The sequence below is a fragment of the Neofelis nebulosa genome, chromosome 3 (assembly GCF_028018385.1).
Source record: "Neofelis nebulosa isolate mNeoNeb1 chromosome 3, mNeoNeb1.pri, whole genome shotgun sequence".
Taxonomy (NCBI): Eukaryota; Metazoa; Chordata; class Mammalia; order Carnivora; family Felidae; genus Neofelis; species Neofelis nebulosa.
In genome coordinates, this window is record NC_080784.1 from 42,508,019 (window position 1) to 42,529,252 (window position 21,234).

The window sequence follows — 21,234 nt, forward strand, 5'->3', positions numbered from 1 at the left end:
GAGATGTAGCAAGAGAAGTGCTAATGGGAAAATTTATAGCCATAAATGTTTACATTAAAAACAAAATTTCTCAAATCAAAAACCTAACTTTACAACCTAGGAAACTAGGAAAAGAAGAACTAACTAAACCCAAAGCTGGCAAAAGGAAGGAAATAGTAAGGACTGGAGAAGAGAGAAATTAAATATAGAATAGAAAAACAACAGGAAATCAATAGAACCAAAAGTTGGTTCTTCAAAAAGATCAGTAAAATTAACAAATCTTTGCCTAGATGAGAGAGAGAGAGAAAAGACTCAAATTACTAAAATCAGAAAAAGAAGTGGGGACATTACTACTGATTCTAGAAAAATAAAAAGGATTATAAGAGAGTACCTGAATAATTGTACACCAAAATTGGATAACCCAGATGAAATGGACACATTCTTAGAAACACAAAATCTACCAAGACTAAATCATGAAGAAATAGAAAATCTGAACCAACTTATAACTGGTAAGGTGACTGAATATGTAATAAAAAATCTTCATATCAGAAAAAGTCCTGAACTTGATGGCTTCACTGGTAATTCCTACCAAACAATTAAAGAAAAATTAATACTGGGGTGCCTGGGTGTCTCAGTTGGTTGAGCATCCGACTTTGGCTCTGTGCTCAGAGCCTGGAGCCTGCTTCAGATTCTGTCTCCCTCTCCCTCTGTCCCTCCCCCGCTCATGCTCTCTCTCTCTCTCTCTCTCTCTCTCTCAAAAAAAAAAAAAAAAAAAAGTAATACCAATCTTTACCAAATTTTTCCAAAATATGGAGGAGGAGAGAACATTTCCTTACTCATTCATTGAGGCTAGCATAACCCTGACTAATGCCAGACAAAGACACTACAAGAAAAGTACAGACCAATACTCCTTACAAACACTGATGCAAAAAGGATTATATACAATGACCAAGTGGAATTTATTCCTGGGATACAGGAATGGGTCAATATATGAACTTGATCATTGTAGTAGGCCACACCAACAAAATGAAGGGAAAAAGCCATAAGATCATCTCAATTAATACAGAAAAAGCATTTGACAAAATTCAACACCCCTTCTGGATAAAAACACTCAACAAAACAGGAAGAGAAGTAAACTACCTCTGCATAATAAAAGCCACAGCAAACACCATATTAAATGGTGAAAGACTGAAAGCTTTTCCTCTAAGATCAGGAACTAGACAAGGATGACCGCTTTTACCACTTGTATTTAACACAGTACTGGAAGTTCTAGCTGGAGCAGTTAGGCAAGAAAAATAAATAAATAAATAAAAGATAGCCAAATTAGAAAGGAAGAAGTCAAATGATCTCTCTTTGCAGATAATATGATATTATATGTAGAAAACCTTAGACTTCGCAAAAAAGCTGTTAGAACTGATACATGAATTCAGCAAAGTGCAGGATACAAAGTCAGACACACAAAAACCAGTCACATTTCTATACACAGACAATGAAAAGTTATAAAGACAGTTCCATTTACAATAGGATCATAAAGAATACAATACTTAGGAATTAACCAAGGAGATGAGAACCTTGTGTAATGAAAACTAAACAGCATTGCTGCAAGAAATTAAAGACATAAGTAAATGAAAACACACTCCACGTTCATGGACTTGAAGACTTAATATTGTTAAAATGTTAATACTACCTAACGTGATCTACAGATTCAATATAATCTCTATCAAAATCCCAACATTTTTTGCAAAAATAGAAAAAATACATCCCAAACTCATATGTAATCTCAAGAAAACCCCAAATAATGAAAACAGTCTTGAAAAAGAACAAAACTGAAGGATTCACACTTCTTTGATGTCTAAACTTACTATAAAGCTGTAGTAATCAAAATAGTGTGGTATTGGCATAAAGCCAGACATATAGACCAGTGGAACAGGATACAGAGCCCAGAAATCGACCCTCACATATATGGTCAAATGATTTTTTCCATTCAATGGGAAAAGGACAGTCTTTTCAATAAATGGTGGGGGGAAAACTGGATATCCACAAGCAAAAAAAAAAAAAAAAAAAAAAGAAAAGAAGTTGAACCCTTACCTAACTCCATATATAGAAAATTGACTCAAAATAAATCAAGGACCTAAACATAATCCCTAAAACAATAAAACTCTGAAAACATACAAGAAAAGCTTCATGACATTGGATTTCACAATGATTTCTTGTATGTGACACCAAAGGCACAGGTAACAAAAGAAAAAATTGACAAAGTAGACCTCATGAAAATTTTAAAACTGTGTGCATCAAAAGACATTATTCACAGAGTAAAAAGGCAACCCATAGAATGGGAGAAAAAGTTTGCAAATCATATGTCTGATAAGGGGTTAATATCCAGAATACATAGAGAACTCCTAAAACTCAGCAACAAAAAAACCAACAACCCAATTAAAAAATGGGTGAAGAGGGGTGCCTGGGTGGCTCATTTGGTTGAGAATCCAACTCTTGATTTTGGCTCAGGTCATGATCTCATGGTTTGTGGGTTTGAGCCCCTCATCAAGCTCCATGCTGACAGTGCCAGCCTGCTTAGGATTCTCTCTCTCCCTCTCTCTCAAAATAAATAAATAAATAAACTTAAAAAGTAAACTAAAAATAAATGGGTAGAGAACTTGAATAGCCATTTCTCTAGAGAAGATACAGGAATAGTACATGAAAAGATGTTCAACATCAATTAGGGAAATGCAAATCAAAACTATGAGATACCACTGCACACCCATTTGAATGGCCATTATAAAACAAAAATGGAGTGGTGCCCAGATGGCTCAGTCGTTTAAGTGTCACACTCTTGGTTTCAGCTCAGGGCATGATCTAGTGGCTCAAAGCCCCTCATCGGGCTCCACGCGGACAGTGTGGAGCTTGTTTGGGATTCTCTCTTTCTCTCTGCCCTTCCCCTGTTTGTGCTCTTTCTCTTTGTCTCCCTCTCTCAAAATAAATAAACTTAAAAAGATAAAACAAAAAATAAAAGAAAAATGGAAAACAGCGTGAGGATGTAGAGAAAGTGGAAGTCTTCCACACTGTTGGTGGCAATGTAAAATAGTACAGCTGGTCTGGAAAGCAGAATAACATTTCCAAAGTGTTAAATAGAATTACCATATGATCCAGCAATTCCACTTCTGGGTATACAGAATTAAAAACAGGGTCTCAAAGAGATTAAAAAAAATTTCTTTTAATGTTTATTTTTGAGAGAGAGAGGGAGAGGGAGAGAGACAGAGTGTAAACAGGGGAGGGGCAGAAAGGGAGAGAGAGACACAGAATCCGAAGCAGGCTCCAGGCTCTGAGCTGTCAGCACAGAGCCCGACATGGGGCTTGAGCTCATGAACTGCGAGATCACGACCTGAGCCGAAGTCAGACGCTTAACCAACTGAACCACCCAGTCACCCCTCAAAGAGATATTTGTACATCCGTGTTGTACAAATTGGCACAAAGTAGAACGCAAAGTAGTACAAAGTAGAACAGTGGTTTTCAAGGGCTGGGGGGGGGGGGGAGGGGATAACAGGGAGCTATTGTTAAATAGGTATAGAGGTCCAGGTTTACAAGATGAAAAGTTAGGGATGAACAGTGGTGATGGCTGGACAATATAAATGGATTTAATACACTGAGTGGTACACTTAGAAATAGCTAAGATGGGAAATTGAATGTGTATTTTACAATATATAAAAAAAGTGAATTTCTGAGGAAATCTAGATATTTGGAATTTTAGCCTCCCATGAAAAATTAAGGAACATTATATTAAAATTGACATTTAAGGTGCTTGCCTAACAATGTGCTCTGAAAGCTCTGTGGTCAACTCGTGTACATCACAGAAGGAAGTTTGATGCATACGAGGATGGCACTAAAGTCACGTTGCTGGCTGGGGCCTCCACAGAGAGTCAATACAGCTGACCTCGTCGCAAGGTCACAGCTGAAGCATGAGTATTGCTGGCAAACTGGCTTTTCCCGAGAAGTGCCTGCAGGTCTGTAGGCACTTCTCGGGAAAAGCCAGTTTGCTAACAAGCTTAGGATGAGGTATGCTGCAATTATTTGAAGAAAACACGTCATGCGTCCATGATGAGTTTTTATCAATAGAGCAAAATACGAACTGGAAAAGTTGAAGTCAATGTCACACTAAGCCACTTCACTTCCTTTGCTACTTGGTTTTGAAACCGAACTTCCCTTTACCTTCAAATGACTGATTTAAACCAGTCTTCCTTTAAAGAGGGGGCCTAGGAAATGGAGCAATTCACTCTGTGGCTTTCGTTGAGACCTTGAACTCCTCCGTGTGGCCTGGCACGTTCAGGGCAGGAGCCGGTGATGACGTAGAGCCCTGCTACTCAAAAGCGTGGCTCCTGGATCAGTAGCAACAGCATAGCCTGGGAGCTGCTCAGGAAGGCAGAACTCCAGCCCCACCCGTCTTCCTGAATCGGAGTCGGCATCTAAAATGATCTCTGGGCAATTGGCGTTCATATTAAGGCTCCGGAGGCACTGTTCTGGCTAATAGTGTCATAGCCCACATCCCTCTGTAGGTTGCTCAGCGCAAGGGAGGCAATGGGGAGTGAGCCTGTGTACATGTGATCAGGAGGGGCACATGGGTTCTAGTCTCAGACTTACCACTGAACATCCACTTTCCACCTATGACTTACTACCAGCCCTGTCTCCTTCTCAGGACTGCTGTGAGGGCCAACAGGGATCCTTGCTAACAAAGCCCTACATGATCTGGGCCCAGCCTGCTCCTCAGACCCTCCTGTGTACCATTTTCCATTTTGCCCATTGTGTTCTGGGCACACTAACTGCAGCCAGAGCCCATTTCTTTTTTTTTTTCAACATTTTTTTTTATTTTTTTATTTTTTATTTTTGGGACAGAGAGAGACAGAGCATGAACGGGGGAGGGGCAGAGAGAGAGGGAGACACAGAATCGGAAACAGGCTCCAGGCTCCGAGCCATCGGCCCAGAGCCTGACGCGGGGCTCGAACTCACGGACCGCGAGATCGTGACCTGGCTGAAGTCGGACGCTTAACCGACTGCGCCACCCAGGCGCCCCGGGAGCCCATTTCTGCCTCAGGGCTTTTGTACAATCTATTTTCTCTGCTGGGAATGACCTTCTCTTTAATCTGTGTGTCTGGCTCCTTCTAGGTGTTCAGGTCTCAGCCTAATTCAGTGAGATTAACTGAATTCGGTGAGAACCTCTTAACTCCAATCTAGATACTCTCTAGGGAGTCACCCTGTTCCAATCCTCTGCAAAGCACTTATCCCATGTGAACAGTGACAGTGACTCTTATTCTGGGTTGGAGCCTCAGTGCCTTGAACTGTGCTGGCACACTGTATGCTCAATACATATTTGTTTTATAAATGGCTGAAGAGGGTAAAGTCACTGTGGAAAAAAAGCACTGCATGAAATAGAAAATGTTTTTATTAATGAATAAAACCTTCCCTGCTTCCACTTTGTGATTTCTCTTGGAAATGATAACTATATTACATCGATTACTCTAAAAGCCTACATCATATAAACGAAAATCTGCTGCCTTCTTGTCAGCAAGAAAGGACTGGAATGCAGGTTCCTTTTTCTCATGTTTCAAGGAAAAGACGATTCATTCACTGTCTCTACATCCTCCCTTCAGGTATCCCTGTGATACTCACCCCTCATATTAGTTTAATTTCATCCACTTCCCTTGAGAAAGTAGAGCTAACAGAAACGCTGCTGAGGTCACAAGATAGGATAATGTTGCTGTTAACATTCCTGGCCAAGAATGGCCAGATGGCCTGGAGGGTGGCTTGGCCAAGCTGCCTGAGATTCAGGGAAGGGCTGCAGCTTAGCAGCAGGGAGAACATCCTTCATTAGGCTACAAAATGAGAACTGCCCCAAGGCTCCTTCTGCCACAAAACAGAAACTTAATAATGGTTTATTGGTTTAGTTGTGATTCTCAGTTAGCCAGGACAGAAACTGTTATAAGTACAATATGAGAGGTTTCAGAAGGTTACTTCACACAATCTAGTGAGATACCCTAGAAGATATTTTATCTTCTGTTGGAATAGGCGCATAAAGGGAGAATCTCCAGGTCCCTGCCCAGCACGTGGAATCAGCAGAGCGATGGCTCCATCTACTGACTGTGGCTAAAACAGCAGTCAGGTTGTGTGGCCAGGTAGGTCCTTGAGCTCCTTCTCAATGCCCAAGGGATCCACAGCACTGCGGAGGAGATCTGCTGTCCTGAGAGACAAAGTGGGAAGAAGTTTCTAAATATTTCCTTTAAGGTTCCAGCCCATCATTCTTGTTTATTTATTTTTGATTTTAAATCAACTGAACAGCTCCAGAAGCCACCAGAGGTGCAATGGTTTTATAACGGATCAAGTGCTGTGAGCCTTCCTCCAAGTCAATCACATAGTCCCTGAAAAAGAAGGAAAAAAATGTATCCACAGAGCTGAGCTGGTGCCCCAATGGAGTAAGATTTCCCATGGTCAAGGACTCACCTCTGCTCGTCTGTTTCTGGTTCTACCAGTATGTTTTCCTGTCGTACTTTTACTCTCAGAAACACGTATGAATCTAGATCTGGTTTGGGAACTGCCAGAGAAATGATAATGCAGTCAGAAAATGTTCAGCAGCTCACAAGATCAATATGGGAAAGTTGCTGGGATTAACTGTCCCGAGCACTAAGGGACCCCTGATGTGAAAGCATTTTGGGGGAGGGGTAACTTTGAGGAGACATCTGGCTCTTTATGGAAACAGCACACTTCCCATCCATGGTTTCACACAGCAACAGCTCGTGCAATAGATGACAATATGTAAAATGTGCTGGGAATCCCGCCACACACCATGGAAGACACAAGCAAGCGTAACACGTGGTCTCTTTGGAAAGGGCTACCAGCAGCATCTGATAAAGCCTCACAGTGGTGGCACATTCACTCAGGGAAGTGGGGAGAAAGGAGTCAATGCAGACTTAATGAGGAAAAGTGAGCCTGGGAGGTAATACCAAGGGCCAAGGTAGAAATATACATGACGTTCTGGGAGGACAGAGTGTATAAATCTAGTGAGCAATATTTTTATACAAGGGAGTGGGAGGAGGGAGAATGAAAAAGACTGGGTGACGGGATAGTCTTGAATGTCAGACTACGGAATACAGGCTTTCACCGTAAGTGGTCCTTCACTGGCTGATTACAGGGTAAGAGGCTGTTGCCTCTTCCACCATCAGCCAACATTTCATGTAAGGAGGTGCCCTGTGCTGGGTTGCTCGACAGCTCTTCACTTCCCAGAGCTCCATGTGTGCCCAGAGGACTCCCATCAGCTGCAGGTTCTGAGAACCTACCGGATAACTCTCAGTTCTAAGAGGCTAGCTCAGCATTCATGTTGCCCTTGATTCTCTCACCCACAGGTGGGGGTTCAGTATAATTGGCTCAAAGGTGTAAGGGGGTTCCCTGGGCCGCTCCACAGTTTGGGGCCTGCCAGAGACTCCAACTTCACAGGGTCAGTTGCCCCCACTGAGCAGCTACTCATTCTAGGGAACCCAGCTTAGATTTCAAAATGCCTTCCCCCACTCTGCCAGTGGGGTCTACAGTACTCCAGAGGTCTGAGGGGGACTCAGGGCACCTGGGCTAACTAAGCAAGACTGATTTCACTGGGGCAGGCGGATCCCCCTGCAAGCTTCCAATTCCAGGGGGCCTGGCTCTAGTCCTTGGAAGGGATCTGGGGCAAGTGGCATGTGAGTGTTTTAGAAGGTGTCCGCCAGCAATGAGTAGAATTCAGTTCAAGTCAGTTTCAGGAATTCAGAAGCATGCTCATGGCTGTTTGAAACAACTAGATTCGATAGCGCTGGGCAATGATTAGGGATACGGTCCTTGCTTCATTCCTATTCTTCCAAGGTGCAGACAAAAGTGGCTGAACTGGACACGGACTGGAGCTTTTGTTTTCCTCAGGCAGGTTCACCAACTGACCACTTCAGAGTTCCACAAATCTGCTATGGGTCTGCCTTGCTCCTGGTGTCATAGGCTGCACTGTGTCCCCTCAACACTCATTTGTTGAAGCCCTAAGCCCAGTCCTTCAGAATGGGAATGTATTTGGAAACGGCCTTTAAAGAGGTAATTAAGCTGAAATGAGACCATTAGGGTAGGCCTAGTCCAGGATGACTGGTGTCCTTGTAAGAAGAGGAGGAGACATGAGGGGTTTGTGTGCACAGAGCGGCAGCCATGGGGGAGGCCCCAGAGGAAACCAAGCCTGCTAGCACCCCAATCGCAGGCTTCTGGCCTAGAGAAAATAAATGTTTTTTAAGCCCTCCAGTCTTCGTACTTCATTATAGCAGCCTGAGCTGAGACGCCCGGGCAAGGATCCTCCTGCCACAGGGGTCACAGAGTGGCCCCCAGCACAGGATGCGTGGGAGATGAATTCCCAGGGCTCAGTTGTACTTGAACTTGTGGCCTCAGCACATTACATGCAGGTTGTGAACAAGGTGGATCCCAGAGAACGGTTTCATTTGGCCTGGCAATTTTGCTGGATGAGGTTCTGCTGGGATATGTCAAGCTACCAACAGCTGAGGGCCATGGACTTTAACCTACACGTCAGGGGTCCCCAACTGGCTGATCCAGGGTTGAGCGTGACTACCGTAACTCCCTTCCCTTGGCTCAGCAGGATGTTTGGGGGACTGTGCGAGATGAGCACAAAGGTGGCTTTGGCTGGGTTTCCCTTCTCCCGGCTGCCTTCCCTTTCTCCTCTCGTTCTCAGCCCTGCTCCCCTTTCCATGAGACACCCCACACAACAAAAAATACTGGGAGCCCTTCCTCTGGGTGGCTGGGAAGTGAGTGGCAATCACTGGAGGTCTGTTTAGCCTATTTAACTCCTCCTTGGTAGCTAGGGAGTCCCTGCATGGGTTGGAATCTGTGGAAAAGTGCGAGCCCCTTGAATGTAGAGACCTTTGCCTCCTCAGTCTCAGAAGAGTGTAGCATGCTGTGGATGCCCAGCAGATACCGACTGAAGGAATGAATGACTGAACATGAGCAAGTCTACATTTTTAATGGCAGTCATAAGAATTTCAGCCTAAGCTGAAGACCACAAAAGTCATGCTGAAATGGCTACCCTTACACCTGCTTTTAATGATTTGTTTTTAATGCACAACACTTCCTCTCTTCCCTTTTCTGCTTATCTACAATACTTACTTTTCCAGGCTTGAGAGTAAACATGAAGATCTTATTCCAAGGCACCTGAAGCTATGTCTGAAAAGAGAGCGTTCTGCTCACCTGACCTCAAGAGGTCCACCATCTGTAAGTTAGGAGGCATATGCTTTAAGGCAACATTCTTGAGGTACGTCTCTGTGTTAGCCATGTACCTGAAAGACAGGAATCCAAATTGCTGTGACCACATGACTGGCAGGAGCTGCTGGGTTGGTGGACACACACCATGGCCCAGTCATCGGATCCATGGAGACAACCACCAAAACTCATGCTCACAAGCCAGGGAAAGAAAGCAGTCCCCCTGTGTCCTGCTTACTCACTGTTTGGCAAAGACCAGCTCCTCTGGAGAAAGACTAGATAGCTCCCCTTCGTGGGCTGTTTTCTCCTTTTCGAGGATATGAGGGAAAAACTTCTCTATCTGAGGATAAATAAAAATTGTGAAAATGTGTCAGGATTCAAGAGTCAAATATACTAGTTTTCTGAAATGGGTTGAGGTTAATCTAGAATTGACTTCAAAAAATGGCAAGTCTTGGGGTGCCTGGGTGGCTCAGTCGGTTAAGCATCTGGACTTCAGCTCAGGTCATGATCCTGTGGTTCGTGAGTTTGAGCCCCATGTTGGGCTCTCACGCCGTCAGCACAGAGCCCACTTCAGATCCTCTGTCCCCCTCTCTTTCTGCCCTCCCCTGCTCGCTGTCTCAAAAAATCAAATAAACATTAAAAAAAAAAAAAAAAAGCAAGTCTTCATGGTTATGACCCTTTCTAGACTTTCAAGATTTCAAGAAGGCAGGTTTCAAAGAATTCAGAGCAAAGATAAGTGCTCTAAAAAGGAAGACCATTTAAAAAGAATGAGAGGAGGGGTGCCTGCGTGGCTCAGTTGGTTAAGAATACGACTTTGGCTCAGGTCATGATCTCGCGGTCCGTGAGTTCGAGCCCTGCATCGGGCTCTGTGCTGATAGCTCAGAGCCTGGAGCCTGCTTTGGATTCTGTGTCTCCCTCTCTCTCTGCCCCTCCCCTGTTCATGCTCTCTCTCTGTCTCAAAAATAATAAATAAACATTAAAAAAATAAATAAAAATAAATTAAAAGGATGAGAGGCTTTCATGAAAGAAAATCTGAAAATACAGTTGTAAATGATATTTATGAGGGAGATAGGGGATATCACTTAACATTTCTAGGTAACTGTAAAGGTTGTTTTCTATGAGATAGAACATACAAAAGCTGGAAAGATGAATACAGAATGCACAAGCAGACAGAATAGTGACTCTTAATTATAAGAATATAACTAGCAAGGATGAAGTCCACAATGAGGCGAGCTTGGAAAAATGTGGAAGGAAATGCAAGTAGGGAAATGACAATGGGAAGGACCTGGAGCCGAGATAAATGAGCGCTTATCTGTTAAAAGGAGTTTAAGTTTTGCAATTTCACTGCAAAGTTAGACATAAGTTAGACGACCTCAGAACTATAGCTGAACGTCAAGTTATCAGGGTCAATTTGACACTGGCGACAAGATGGGTACAAAATAATTTCTGAAACTGGTTTTCCTTTGGTCATTATTCCCTGGCCAACTGATGCAAACAACTCTTCAGGACTGCCATGCTGTAATTCAATGGGGCACCATCCACACAGCTGATAAACAGACTATAAATGTGTCCTCAGAAGTGTGCAACACATGTTCCATTCATGCTTCTCCAGAATAATCTTTTGTCCTCTTTACTCTTTAGCTACCCTGATACTGGTCTTTGCAGCACCTTCAGGCCCCGGGTTCTCCCAGGCCCCAGCCCAACTTCTCCCCCAAGACACTCAATCTATATTACAAACTGCACTGCCTTAACGCCCACAGGATCTCCATGTCAAACCTTCATGAGCCGACATCGCAAGTAGCTGCTAAGGACATAGCGGATCCTCTCCATCTCCATTCGATGGATACTGACCTTCAGGTCCCCTTTCTTGGCTCTCCTGAGATTTTCTTCCTGTTAAAAGAGAAAATGAAGTGTATAAAAAAAGATGATATTCAGACTAAGGACCTTCTTTGTTTAATCTGCACAATTCCACAGGAACTATCATCCCTGGCAGTGTTGAGGACTCAAAGACTACATTTAGGTCAAAGGAGAACCAAAAAACTCCTGAGAGTTCTCATTTGCATACACAAATAATATAGATGTGACTACAGCCTCATTATAAAAAGTTCAAACAATTCTCATTTACTTTTAGAAAACAACCATCTGAATCAAATCTGAATATGGTCAGTCAGAAGGGCCTAGAAGAATTCTGGTCTAATTGTAAAGGAGAGAGTATAGCAGAAAAAATGTCCAAGAGCAGTGTTAAATCACCAGTTGAGAAATGGTATAATACCAATGTTTTAAAGGTACTCTGAGGCTGATAAGGACTTAAGCTCAGCTCATGATAGCCAAGGGCCACAAACTCAAGTGTCTGTGGGGGTCAGGCAGGCAAGGTATCTGAGAAAGGTGGGCAGTTAGGGACTGTGGGGAGCAGATAGCACATGAAAGGTGGGGGGGGTTGCCCTTACCCAGCTCCAGTCAGCTGTTCTCATATAGAAATGTGGGTCTGGTATTGACAGGGTTTTAGACTTTTCATGGAGAGCTGATGTCTAGATATTCAAAGGAACACTCATGCTTTAGAAATGTAGGTAACCAACTCAATATTAAAAACAAAACAAAACAAAACAAAACAAAACAAAACAAGGCTGGGCCAAACAAAAAAGACTACAAACAAAACAGGCTACAACCTCTCACTATGCTGACAAACGCTTTTAAAGTTCTCTTCCTTTGTAACCCTGACATAAGCAATTCTTACCATGTGGTCTAGCTGTTCCATGACACATTCTACAATTTCAGACTTGCTTTCCAGCAGCTCAGGGGCAAACTTTTCATTCATCCAGGCCTAAAAAACAATGCCCCCCCCCCCCCACCATATATATCAGTATCATTCACAATGGAGCAAAATAACCCTGTGCGTCTGTATATATCCCATGAAAACCACAGCTATTTCTGACAAAGAAAACTGTTTGCCTGTGAGTTGGAAATACTGGAAATGCTTTCAAAACAAGCTACGTTTATGACAGCTTTTCTATTTTTTTAGTAGGTAGGCTGTGTTTACAATCTTATAGTTAACCGACATTACAAAAAAAGAAAAATCACTTCATTCCAAAAATGTTGTCAGTATGATACCTACTACTGAGAGTAACACCACCTGGTGTTCAAACTGTACCTTTCACCAAATAACAACACATTTCTACTTCTTCACCTGCTACTTCCCACCAGGGGGCACCAGCACCATTCTATTGTAAGAGATGAAGTAACACATAAATCCACACATCTCCTCATTCTTGAAGCTTAGAGCCAATTTAAAAATACTTTTTCATTCATCACTATACCATCTGAGAGGAAATGGATACAGTTATCCTTATCTTATTAATGAGAAAACACAGATTATTTACTAACCGCCTAAAAGTATAGAGGATCACAATATAAAAGGATATTCATCTATTAAATAGTTTTGGAACAAGAGGTTAAATCCTTAATTTATGTATGACTCAGGCCTAGATGCTTGGTACATTTCAGAAATTACCAAGGCTTAGAGAACTGAAATATCCACGAGTGACTGAGGAAAACTAATCTTCTCTTTCAATTATAGGAAATTTAGTTTCAGCATAGCTCAGAATTACATGCCAATCAGGCTCACTTTATTCCTTTTGATGTCCTTGAGTCTATGCATCTCCAATTATCACCACGAAGACACATTATTAAATACTAGGTACTGGTACTATCATAAAAATGTTTCTCACATGCTCAAGCACCTGCAACCAGACAGTCTGTATTTTCAAGTAGCATTATACGTGAGGAAAGCCCAAATTGTCATACAGGACTAATAAAGCAGGAGTTTTTCTTTTTAACTGATTTTATTAAATACTGAATAGGTACAGTAATATTTAGTACATACAACATGAATGGAAATATAAATACCTGTGTGCACAGAACTTCAATAACACGTATTATCATTACTTTAAAAGTCTCTGTGTCTCCCTCCCTCTTCAAAGGTATTCGTTAGCCTGACCTTAGTATTTAATTTTCTCCACAGTGTCACTACATTTGTTTGTATCTCTATATAACAATTCCCAATGATTTCAAAGAAAATGAAAGCACTTTCTGGGTATACACTGGGGTGAAATGGGGTAGATAAGGGAGATTTCTCATTGACATTATGAAATTATTTTGATAAAAATGTACAAAACATTAGGAGAAAATCTGTAGAAGTGTAAAACCTTCAAAAAAAAGTTTTTAATATATTTAGTGAGAAACTTACATTTAAATCCATGGGCTTTTTTTAACAATCAGGTTCTATGTTTGAAATAGCTGTATCTGGTTCCTGATCAAAAATTTTAATGACAAGCTGTTCATCATTATGGACTAAATTGTGTCCCCAATCCATATGTTCAAGTCCTAACTCCTAGCACCTCTGAATGTGCCCGTATTTGGAAATAAGGTCTTCACAGAGGTAATCAAGTTAAAATGAGGTCATTAGGTGAGCCCTAATCCAGTGACCTATGTCCTTACAAGAGGAGGAACTCTGAACACAGACACACATGGCAGATCATGTGAAAACACAGGGAGAAGATGGCCATCTACAGGCCCAGGAGAGAAGCCGCAGAAGAAACCTACAGTGCCATCACCTTGATTTCAGACTTCTGGCCTCCAGAGATGAGAAAATACAGGTCTGTTGTTTAATCCACCCAATCTGTGGTGCTTCATTATACAGCTTTAGCAAACTAATACAATCATTAAAATGAGAAAATCTGCACTGTAGGTAATAACTTTTAAATCATTTCTTTAACAGGTATTCATGAGTATCCTATACATGCTTCCGGAGCTGTGTTTATCAATGGCCTGTCAGGCTGCTCCTCAGGCCATGTTGTGCAGCCTCTGAGTCTGTCTGGCTCCGGCAGCTGTCCAGGTGGTGGACCCATGCCATGGCATACTCGGGGCACTGCAACGGAGCTTCAGGCCCGAGACGTGAGGCATGCTCACCTTCTGCCAACCGGGGCTGTGTTGTCAGACCCCACTATCCTCAGGCTTCCTTCCAAGGAGCCCCTCGTACCCACAAGAGGCAACCAGCCTGGGTTGCCTCTGGCTGTCCCAGAGGGTAGATGGTCAACATGATATGGCATGGCAGTGCACTAGTATGTGCCACAAGCTCGGCCTCGAACAACAGTTTTGCAAATGGTGGAGCTTAACATAAATTGTTTCTTCAAAAACTTACTTTTTATTGTTCTACATTATTCTCTTGAGAGTGACCCATGTTGTGGCAGGAGCTACCTTTCACTCATTTTATTGCTGGTTTTTTCCCTGCTGTGTGTGTGTGTACACACACACACACACACACACACACACATATATATATATAATGATTTTTATTCATTCTATTGTTGATGGATATTTGGGCTATTTTTGGTTTTTAACTTTTGCAAGCAATACTATTAACATTTTGTGCATGTCTCCTGGAAGTTTTCTCTAGGGTTGTCCCTGGGAGTAGAATGATTGGGACACAAGATATGTATGCTTTCAACCTGACAATACAAGAACAAATTATTTTCCAAAGTGCACCAATTCACCACAGTATATACAGGTGTGCAAATGGCCCTACGTCCTTGCTTTATATTGTTCACCTTTTTCATTTCTGCCAATCTGACGGGTATGAAATGGTTACCTTCTTGGGATTTAAATCTTCATGTTCCTGATCACTAAAAAGATTGAACATCTTTTTCAAGGTATTACTGGCCATCCGGGTTTCCACTTCTGGGAGATGCCTGTTCGGACTTCATTTTTTCTATTGAGTAGTTTGTAAAGTTTGTTTAGATACTGTGGATACTAATATTGTGAACAATTTTCTCCCAGTTTTGCAGCGTGTCTTTTTACTGTCATCAAGGTGTAAAAAAAAAAAAGTTCTTAATTTTAATGCAGTTGAATGTATCTGTTTTTTCCTTTATGCTTTGTGCTTTTGGACTTTTGTTTAATGAATCCTTTCCTAACAAACAGGGGCTCTTAAACTAGGTGGGCAGATTTCAGGGTGTCTGTGAATCTCCTGAAATTATATGTAAAATTTCTGCATGTGTGTGTATGCATATATTATTCTGGACAAAAGAGCCAGTTTTCACCAGATATTCAAAAAGGTCTGTGATATAAAAACAAATTAAGAATTACTCCTTAATTATCATCATAGATTATCATATAAGGATACAGTTTTAAAATTATCCTTCTTTTGTCGGTCATAACATGCATGGTAGGACACAATGAAGAATACTAAAGTAACAAACATGAGGCAGTTCTGGAAAGGGGCTGTTAAAGGGAGAAGACAAGAATAAGGCAACGAGTGTAGTAGATGAAGAGCACACATTTTGGAGTCAAAGAGACTTGATTCACATTGGACAGTAACACCTACATTATTGGATTATTGTAAGAATTATTACTACTCACAGCTAACATTGAGTGCTAATCTTGTGTCAAACAATATACTAAGTGTTTTACATATATCATTTCATTTAACCCTCACAGCAACTCTGTGAAATAACCACCGTTATTAATGCGTACCTGCTCCAGCCTTTCAATGAGCTCTGCAGGAGTAAGGACCACCTCTTCACTACCCCCATCAGAGTCCTGTGCTGTGGGGTCCAGTTCCTCTGTCATCTTCTCTGAAACCAGGAACCTAATGGGAATAAAAGAACCAATACCCTGCAATGTGTTTTCCATATATTTGCAATAATATGCAACTGTATATCTACAACTGGTGTTATAGAGGCTCCCTGGCAGTGGCTAGTCAATTCATAGGCTTTGAATTTTTCCAACTCTTTGCCTCTTCTTTTGAACCTTAAGTCAGGTATCAGTTCCCCAAAGAGGTCACCCCTTAAAAAGTGTTTCCAGGTACATCTCGGATTGAGCATCTATCACACCAGGCAGTAACTGTTTGTCTTCCTGGTAGAAGTCCTTTCCTTGCGGGCTGTGTTCACTTCAGTTCAAATATAAATCACGCATCTGCTTTGTCCCCGGCACTTCTAAGTACTGGGACATCATTACCTGTGTACTCTTGCGCTTAGCGCCTTGCTTAACTCACTGGAGACACTTAAAACTGTTGGAAGAACTAATGAATGCTTAATTTCCTAGAGCCACAAGGCCCAGCAACATCAGACCAGTGATCCCAAAGGCTAAGAAGGTGGGCGGCGGGGACGAGAGGATGCCCTCGGAGCATCCGGGAAAGTGAGCATATTCCTCCCGCTCCTCTCGTCTCTCGGTGCCACAGGAGCACAGTTATCCCCTCCTCCAACACACACACACACACACACACACACACACACACACACCCACACCCAGATGTCCCACTAGCCCACTTGGATGCTCACCTGGGCACCGGGGAGGCAGAGAGGCACTCCCAGGTAGCAGGCGGTACTGGAAACTCGTGAGGAGCTGCCCCAAATTCCCAAGGAGCAACTGGCGGTGGAACGACAATCTCAAGGCCTTTCCCGGATGTAGCCGACCCTTCTCAACTCCCGCGCTCTTCTCCCAAATTTTCCGCCCCCCGCACAACGTCACCACGCTCGGGCGTCGCTGACCAATCACGGCCGGGGGCGGGGACTCGGCTCTCCTCGTCTAGCGCGCCCTGCGGCCTCAGGAAAGGAGGTGAGCCCCGCCCACCTCGCTCGGCTGCCTTCCTGTGAGTTCGCGTCTGACACAGCCCAGGGAAGGTCTGGAGGGGGCGTCTCGTGACTGCGGGAGTGCGTCGGAGGCAGCCTTCGGGTCCCTGGAATGCAATGCCCCGAGAGCGCGCCCTGGCCAGCAGGGAGGCCATCAAGAGAAATGGGCTTTGTTAAAATCAGGCCACTTCCGTCTCTTGGGTCATCTTCTCTGCCCACCGCTTTTGTGGCCCTCTGGTTCCTTCATCCTTGCCAGGGCTTCACTGTGGCCACTACGTCCAGGTCTAAAAACCTTGAGGCTAGTGGTTCTTAAAGGGTGGTACCAGACCACAAGCAGCAGCATTGCCGGGAAACCCGTGAGAAATGCACATTCTCAGGCCTGACCTAGACGTACTGAGTCAGAAACTCTGGGGGTGTTTCAACAGGCTCTCCAAGCCAAACTAACGCAGGTGAGGTTGTAGAACGCTGCTTTAGGCTATGCTTCTATCCTAGCTGCTTCACTCTCCAGGTTTTGACATTTACTGTACTGCTATGCCTTATACATTTTTTAAAACGGTTATTTATTTATTTTGAGAGAGAGAGAGAGCACTCAGGGAGGGGCAGAGAAAGAATCCCAAGCAGGCTCCACGCTGTCAGCGCAGAGCCCGACATGGGGTTCAGTCCCACCAAGGGTGAGATCATGACTTGACCCGAAATCAACAGTCCGTTCCTTAACCTACTGAGACACCCAGGCGCCCCATCTACCTTTAATGTAGGACAAAAGCATATATATGTATATATATATTTTCTTTGCGTGATGTCAGGTTTTCTCTGAATTGCTGATTCGGTCCCTCTGCTCTGTTTTCTGTGCAAAGTGCCAGTCGCTGCTCCCCTGAAGTGTCACTTCCCCAGCAGTCAGAAGACTCTTTTCCTTGTGATGTTTCCTATGCCATACTCATATTAGAAAAAGAAGTTTGGCTAATTGACAGGTGGGTAGTACCTGCCTGATTACAACCATGTTTTGAAAATGGAATATACTGATTGGAAGAGTGGGAGTATTTACAAAGGGCTATAGAAGCTGGGGGGACATCAAAGAGGGATTCCAAAAGGAAGGGACATTTACATTTGAGCTTGTCTTCTCAGAATGAGTTTTGTTAGTGACAAATGGATGGCCTTTTCAAGGTCCCTTTCAACTCTGTTTCAATGGTTTGGTAGTCCAATGGTTTTCAGTCGTGACAGATTATGTTTTCCAAAGACAGATGCTCTGGTATAGATCTCATCCCATATATTCTTCTTACAATGTTGATGCTCTTCCACCGAGAGGTGGGGGTCTGTGTTCTTGCCTCTTAAATCTGGGAAGACCTTCTGAGACCACTATAGAAATGTAAAGATGGGTGGAAATCAAGATGTAAACACTTCAGCAAGGCTTGGCTTTCAACTGAACAAATTTTTCTTTTCCTAATTCTTGAAGCCTCCTCCTCCCCTTCACTTGTTTTTCTGTAGAATCCTTTGTTCCAGGAACTTGGTATTGATGCTTACATCTCACTGATCTCAGCGCATACTCAGAAATGAGACTGGGATGGCCAGTGCCAGTGCTAGTCATGAGACCAGCTTGAGGGCATAATGAAGGTGGCTGGCGGCATGTACCACATTCCTATTGAAACTACCTTGATCCTGTATTTTCTTGTGAAACCCTTCAGCCTTTTACTGTGGGTGGGCTTGCAGTCCTGGGGGACATTAGCCTGCTGCAGCCTCTATTCCCTGGCAGAGTAATAAACTATCTTCCTTCTTTGTACCCAAACTCTGTCTTCATGTTACATATTTTGGCTCTGGAGCCAAGAGGTCAGTTTTTGACAACACTTTGTAATTGTCTTGATCAGGAGAATGTGGCAGAAGTGATGCTGAATGACCTCCGGAGTTAAGTCATAAATGGTTGTGCAGGCTCCACATGATTCTCTTTCTTGAGCTACATCCCTTGGGAGCAATGAGCTGATACGCAAGGTTGGGTCTCCTGTAGCTGCCATGCTGAAAGGTCCACATGGAAAGGTCACATGGAGATAGAGACTGCTGTCTGATGAGCCACAGCAGTCCCATGTTCTGTCCTCCAGATGCCTGAGTTGAGTGACCCTTGAGATGATTCTAACTCTCAGACTGTGAGCAATCCCAGCTAACATGGAGAGATGAGCTGTCCCTGCAGAACTCTGCCTGGATTGCAGATTTGTGAGCAAAATATTGTTTTCAGCTCCTAAGTTTTGGGGTGGTTTATTGTGCAGATTTAGATGATTAAAACATTAGTCTTTGAGCTCAATCCCATTCTTCCATAATTTTCATTACTGCATAGCTTTTTAGTGTCATTACTAATATTCTTAAGTGTTGTAGATTTGAGTCCAAGCCCTGATAACTTCTCCACACAAGTACCAATTAATTAATTTACTGACCCAGAGACTTCCCTTCTCTGGTGCCAACTGCCTTGTCCAGTCTCCCTCTTCTCCTTAACTGGGGAGCAGGGGTCCAATTCCTGCTTCCTTACTCAGTAGAGGTGTAGCCATAAACAAGTCACTTCTCTGGGCTTTAGTTGCGCTGCCTGTTAAGTGAGAACAATAGGTGTCTTCCTGAAGTCACAGGGATAGATAAAAAATCGAGGGGCCCTCTTTCACTTCTAAGATCTTTGACTCCAACTAACATGCATCAGACAAAACCACATTAGTAAAATGAGTTTTCAGAGAAAGATTTATACTGCATCAAAAAGGAGAATTTAAGATGTCCAAAAAAGAATATATAGAACTACCTGGGGAGAAGCAGCACAAACAATGATGAAACCGTTGGTCACATGGCAATGTCAAGTTCAGGAAGGTGGGAGAAAAGACACGTCTTAAGTTACATTATGGACAATGAAGACAGCAATCAGGAACACCTGGTTCGTGTGCACCCACTGTCAAGAAATTAAAAAAAAATGACTACATAACCATATAAATTGAATGCCATTCATTAAAACAATCACACGCAGAAGAGAATCACAGAGGCTATGATAGCAGTTGGGTGCAGTTTGATAAATGCAAGGCAAGTTCTGATGATTGAAGGGATTGAAGATGCACACGCTAACCTGGATTCAGACAAGTTCAACATGAAGCCACAAACATGGCAAAAGAAGGGAAAAGCTACTGCCCAAAGTTCCAGAAAATAGGACCCTGTACAACTGAAGAAACTGAAAAGTCCATGTAGTTTCTGGGTGTTGCTTAGTGAAGAAATTAATTGCAGGTATAGACACAGCAAATAGAAATAGCCAAAATATTTGTGGATCGCTATGGAAATACACATTAATAAGTATGAATCTACTTTTTTTCAATCACCAAAGATAAGAGACAAAATATACATAATCAATACTGTATGGCAAACCTTTTGGAGTCGGTTGCTTAACTGACAGAGCCACTCAGGTGCCCTGTTGTGTCTCTTGTTGAGTTCAACCATTCTGACAGGTGTGAGGTGATACCTCATTGTGGTTTTTATTTGCATTTCCCTGATGGTAAGTGATGACGAGCATCTTTTCACATGTCAGTGGCTTCTGCGTGTCTTTTTTGGAAAAATGTCTGTTCATATCTTCTGCCATTTTTAAATTGGATTATTTGTTTTTTGGGTGTTGAGTTGTCTCAGTTCTTTATGTATTTTGAATACTAACCCTTTATTGGATATGTCATTTGAAAATACTTTCTCCCATTCATAGGTTGCCTTTTATTATTATCATTATTTTCTTTTGAGAGAGAGGGAAAGAGAGTGCGTGCACATGTGCAAGTACAAGTGGAGGAGGGGCAGAGAGAGAGGGAGACAGAATCCCAAGCAGGCTCTGTGCTCTGCACAGAGCCCAATGTGGGGCTCGATCCCATGACCATGATATTATGACCTAAGCCCAAATCAAGAGTCTGATGCTTGACTGAGCCACCCGGGTGCCCTTTATAGGTTGTCTTTTAGTTTTATTGATTGTTTCCTTTGCTGTGCAGAAGCTCCTTATTTTGGTGTAGTCCCAATAGTTTATTTTTGCTTCAGTTTCCCTTTCTCTACAGACATATCTGGAAAGAAGTTGCTATGGCTGATGTCAAAGAAGTTATTGCCTGTGCTCTTTTCTATAATCTTTATAGTTTCAGGTCTCACATTTAGGTCTTTAATCCATTTTGAATTTATTTTTGTGTATGGTGACAGAAAGTTGTCCAGTTTCATTCTTTTCCAAGTGGCCATCTGATTTTCCCAGCACCATTTGTTGAAGAGACTTTTTCCCATTGCATATTCTTTCCTGCTTTGCTAAAGATTAACTGACCATAAAATTGTGAGTTTATTTCTAGGTTTCCTATTCTGCTATTTTACATGGTTGACATTTTCCTTAGAGGAGAGTGAACAGAACACCTGTAAG

At 42.7% G+C, this 21,234-nt stretch overlaps 1 protein-coding gene across 1 annotated transcript; it reads right to left on the reverse strand.

The window, feature by feature from the left end:
- Positions 1–5,392: 5,392 nt before the first annotated feature.
- GINS4 (GINS complex subunit 4) lies at positions 5,393–16,733 on the reverse strand. Its single transcript, XM_058720577.1, has 8 exons — positions 16,563–16,733; positions 15,757–15,871; positions 11,966–12,052; positions 11,008–11,121; positions 9,474–9,571; positions 9,220–9,308; positions 6,466–6,556; positions 5,393–6,383 (listed from the first exon to the last, which is right to left on the reverse strand). The coding sequence occupies exons 2-8, from the start codon at positions 15,850–15,852 to the stop codon at positions 6,287–6,289; spliced, it is 672 nt and encodes a 223-aa protein (XP_058576560.1). The 5' UTR covers positions 15,853–15,871; positions 16,563–16,733; the 3' UTR covers positions 5,393–6,286.
- Between the last annotated feature and the right edge of the window lie 4,501 nt (positions 16,734–21,234).

What these genes read in the sequence shown, in the direction of transcription:
- GINS4 (XM_058720577.1), bottom strand. Translation starts at nt 15,852, where the DNA reads ATGACAGAGGAACTGGACCCCACAGCACAGGACTCTGATGGGGGTAGT. An exon ending in GAGCTGGTCTTTGCCAAACA is followed by an intron (nt 9,309 to 9,473) that starts GTGAGTAAGCAG and finishes CCTGTCTTTCAG; the next exon opens with GTACATGGCTAACACAGAGA. An exon ending in GGTGGACCTCTTGAGGTCAG is followed by an intron (nt 6,557 to 9,219) that starts GTGAGCAGAACG and finishes TTTCTCTGGCAG; the next exon opens with TTCCCAAACCAGATCTAGAT.